We start from the raw sequence: 3,829 nt of genomic DNA, 5'->3' as shown, positions 1-3,829 counted from the left end.
GGCCAGTCCCACTGAGTGGGGCCTGTACCCCGCAAGTGAGGGCCATATACCCCAAATGCTGTCTGTTGCTCACAGATGGGGCCTAGGCCCCCCTATTTAATACTGAGACTCTTATACTGTGAATAAGGCCAGTGTCCCGAGTGAGTCCTAGTCCCACGGTGCGAGGCCAGTGCCTCTTGATTTAGGCCTATGTAATCCCGAATTCCACCTCTCCACTGGAAGGGGGAACTGTAACCCCCAGTGAAGCCCGTACCCTTTGGAAGGAGGCCTCTGGCCCCTGAATGAGACCGGGTCTCCTTGAGTGATTTCTGGCCCTCTGCGGTTTCGGCCTTGTTTTCTGCTGATGAATAAGCGGTGCTTCGAGACCCCCGATCCTTCTCCCATCGGGACCTTTAAGAGAAGCGTCTCAGGCCACAGCGACGCAGACCCCAGCTCCAGGCTGCACTGTTGCCATGGAGACGGTTGGGGGGGACCGGGGAGAGCGTGCGGCTCCGTCTGCGCAGGCGCAGCCCCGAGCAGCCGCGTCGCAGCGGAACTGCTGAGATTCAGGCCGAGGGTGCGCGCTCAGACGCGGCTGGAGCAGCAGGCAAGCGGCGGCTCCCACCTCCCACGCCCCTCCAGGTGCACTCGGCGCCGCCCCCCTGCACCTGGCCGCGTTGCCCAGGCACTGAGGCCTGTGTCAGAAAAAGAGGGAGGGAGCTGCCCTGGAAAGCAGAAACGTAAGCCCCCCTGCGGATCCTCGGACAGCTCTGGGGAGGGGTCCCGGGGAAGGTCACTGCGTCCAGCCGGCCAGCAGGCAGCTAGGGCCCCCGAGCCCCACTCCAGCCTTGCCACATTCACCGGAACCAGGACTCTAAGCCCTGCGGGTGGCTTTCCAGGGTGGCATTGACGCCGTGCGCTGCAGCCCACCCCATCTCAGGCTCCCTCCTGCCCCAAGATCAGCGTCCAGTGGGCCGCACCATGGCCATGAGCCTTCTGCAGGACTGGTGCCGGGGCCTGGACGTGGACGCGCACAGGGCCCTGCTGGTCACCGGCATCCCGGAGGGCCTGGAGCAGGCGCACGTCGAAGCCGCCCTGCAGCCTTCCCTCCTGCCCCTGGGCACGTTCAGACTGCGACGCATGAAGGCCTTGACGAACGAGAAGGCCCAGGCTGCCCTGGTGGAGTTTGTGGAGGACGTCAATCACGCCGCCATTCCCAGGGACATCCCGGGCAAGGATGGGGTCTGGAGGGTTCTGTGGAAGGACCGTGCGCAGGACACGAGGGTCCTGAGGCAGATGAGACGCCTGCTGCTGGATGACGGGCCTGTGCAGGCCGCGGTGGCTGGGACCCCGGGGGAGGCGCCCACCCTTCCCGCTTCGGAGACCCAGGCCCAGGATTCTGGGGAGGTTGGCTCTCCTCTTGGGGCAGCCAAGAACGCAAGGAGAGGCCGGCGGGGTCGCAGAAACAGAACCAGACGCAACAGGTTGACTCAGAAGGGCAAGAAGAGAAGCCGAGGAGGGCGGCCATCCGCTTCCGCGAGGAGTGAGGCCGAGGACTCTTCCGACGACAGCCTGGGCATCGTGATCGAGGAGATCGACAAGGGCGACCTGAGCGGAGACGAGGACCAGAGCGCGCTGTACGCCACGCTCCAGGCGGCCGCCAGGGAGCTGGTTAGGCAGTGGGCGCCCTGCAGCTCCGAGGGGGAAGAAGACGGTCCCCGCGAGTTCTTGGCTCTGGTCACTGTCACCGATAAAGCCAAGAAAGAAGAGGCAGAGAAGGAGCCAGCTGGGGCCGAATCCATCCCCTTGAACACCAAAGAAGGCAAAAGCTGCATCCCCGACTTAGTGGCCCTGCTGGCTGTGAGAGACACCCCGGAGGAGGAGCCGGTGGACAGCGACGCCTCGGAGAGCGACTCGCAGGAAAGTGAGGACCAAGAAACAGAGGGGTTGGACAATCCTGAGTTCGTGGCCATTGTGGCCTATACCGACCCGTCGGACCCCTGGGCCCGGGAGGAGATGTTGAAAATCGCTTCTGTGATCGAGTCGCTGGGCTGGAGCGACAAGAAAGACAAGCAAGACGCGCTCCGACAGGTCCTGTCCGTCATGTCCAAGGACACTTGCGGGACCCGCGTGAAGGTGGAGGAGGCGGGCCGCGAGGTGGACGCGGTGGTCCTGCGCAAGGCCGGAGACGACGGGGACCTCCGGGAGTGCATTTCCACCTTGGCGCAGCTGGATCTCCCTCCCCAGGTGAAGAAGGCTGGGCGTGGCCTCTTCGGGGGCTGGGGCGAGGACGGTGAGGATGAGGGGGGCCTTCTGGAGCTGGTGGCGCTCCTGGCTGCGCAGGATATGGCGGAGGTGATGAAGGAAGAAAAAGAAAACGCCTGGGAAGGCGGGAAGTACAAATACCCCAAAGGCAAACTGGGGGAGGTATTGGCGCTCCTGGCCGCCAGGGAAAACCTGGGGTCCAACGAGGGTTCGGAGGAAGCTTCGGACGAACAGTCCGAGGAAGAGTCGGAGGACACGGAGAGCGAGGCGTCGGAGGAGCCCGAGGACAGGGCATCCACGAAGCCCCGGGCCAAGAGGGCTCGCACCGCCCCCCGGGGCCTGACTCCGGCCGGCGCACCACCCACCGCGTCCGGGGCCCGCAAAACGCGCGGGGGCGGCAGAGGCCGAGGCCGGGGCGTCACTCCCGAGAAGAAAGCCGGGAGCCGGGGCTCGGATCTGGACGACGCCGCGGGAAGCAGGAAGAAAAAGGGGAGCACGGGCGCTGGTGCCCACGTCAAGGCCGGCGAGGCCAAGGGCCAGGCTTCCACTGGCTCCAAGGCCGCGCGCGGGAAGAAAGCCCGTCGGGGCCGTAGGCTGCCCCCTAAATGCCGCTAGCGGCCCCCCGGGCTGTGAGCCGGCCCAGCAGGGCGCCCGAGTGTGCCCCTCCCCCCGCCCTCCCTCTCCCTGCCCTCTTCCCTCCCTCCGCAGGCGCGACCTCCTCGCTTCACCCGGCGCCCGGGCTGCGTTTGCCGGTGTCACGTTCCCCTCTCGGGCCCTCACGGGCCTGGGGCACCAGCGATCCCGACGGAGGAAGCCCAGATGGATGGAGGAAAGAGACGTACTCTCGAAGCAGCGGCGAGGGGCCGAGATGGGCACCAGGGTTGGGGGGCCCGGGTCGCCCCTGGCGGGGGTGTGGGTGGACACCGGGCATCTGCGGAGGCGAGCAGGGCTCTTTACGGAGCCCGAGCCTGGCAGGGGCTGCCGGTCGCTGTCTCCCCCTCCCCAGTCTGACTCGGCCCAGGGTCTGTGATGGAGGTTTGGTCACCAGCTGAGCAGCGCGTGTCAGGGCGCAGCTCCCAGCCAGAGGAGGCCCCAGCTCCTACCCAGGAGAGGAGATTATTCCAGCAAGGAAAAGTCAGAGAGACTGACGGGGGATGGGAAGGGGAGGAGGAGAAAAGGGGAGAGGAACGGTGGGGGAAGGGAAGGAGGAGGAGGAAGAGCAGAGGGAAGACACAGACACACAGCAGCTCTGCCCACCGGCGGCCCTGATACAAAGGAGCCAGCCCCAGGCCGAGGCCACCTGCCGCTGACCACAAGCTGAATTTGTCACTTAGACTGCAGTGTTTCCCAACATTCTAATTATTTGCCGACATGTTCCATTTGGGGAAATTCACATAAAATCCAGAGTCTTGGTTCCTCTGGGCTGTGGCCCTGCCCCCCCCCAATTGGTTATGGCTCCCCTGGGTCCCCACTCTCCCGTGGAGCTGACCCACCGCTCAGCGCTGGCCTTGCAGCCCTAAAGACCTTGAAAGTCCCTAGGTTCACCTCCTGAGTGAATTAAAAGCCAGAGGGGTCCCTGAAGGAC

The 3,829-nt window shown here is 65.2% G+C and overlaps 1 protein-coding gene across 1 annotated transcript; it reads left to right on the top strand.

Moving 5' to 3' along the window:
• The first annotated feature begins 882 nt into the window (after positions 1 to 882).
• On the top strand, positions 883 to 3,457 carry PNMA8B (PNMA family member 8B). Its single transcript, XM_017502547.2, has one exon. The coding sequence runs from the start codon at positions 961 to 963 to the stop codon at positions 2,857 to 2,859; it is 1,899 nt and encodes a 632-aa protein (XP_017358036.1). The 5' UTR covers positions 883 to 960; the 3' UTR covers positions 2,860 to 3,457.
• The last annotated feature ends 372 nt before the right edge of the window (positions 3,458 to 3,829 follow it).

The sequence above is a fragment of the Cebus imitator genome, unplaced genomic scaffold (genome assembly GCF_001604975.1).
Source record: "Cebus imitator isolate Cc_AM_T3 unplaced genomic scaffold, Cebus_imitator-1.0 Scaffold296, whole genome shotgun sequence".
NCBI classification, from domain to species: domain Eukaryota; kingdom Metazoa; phylum Chordata; class Mammalia; order Primates; family Cebidae; genus Cebus; species Cebus imitator.
This window is presented reverse-complemented; position numbering and strand designations above follow the sequence as displayed.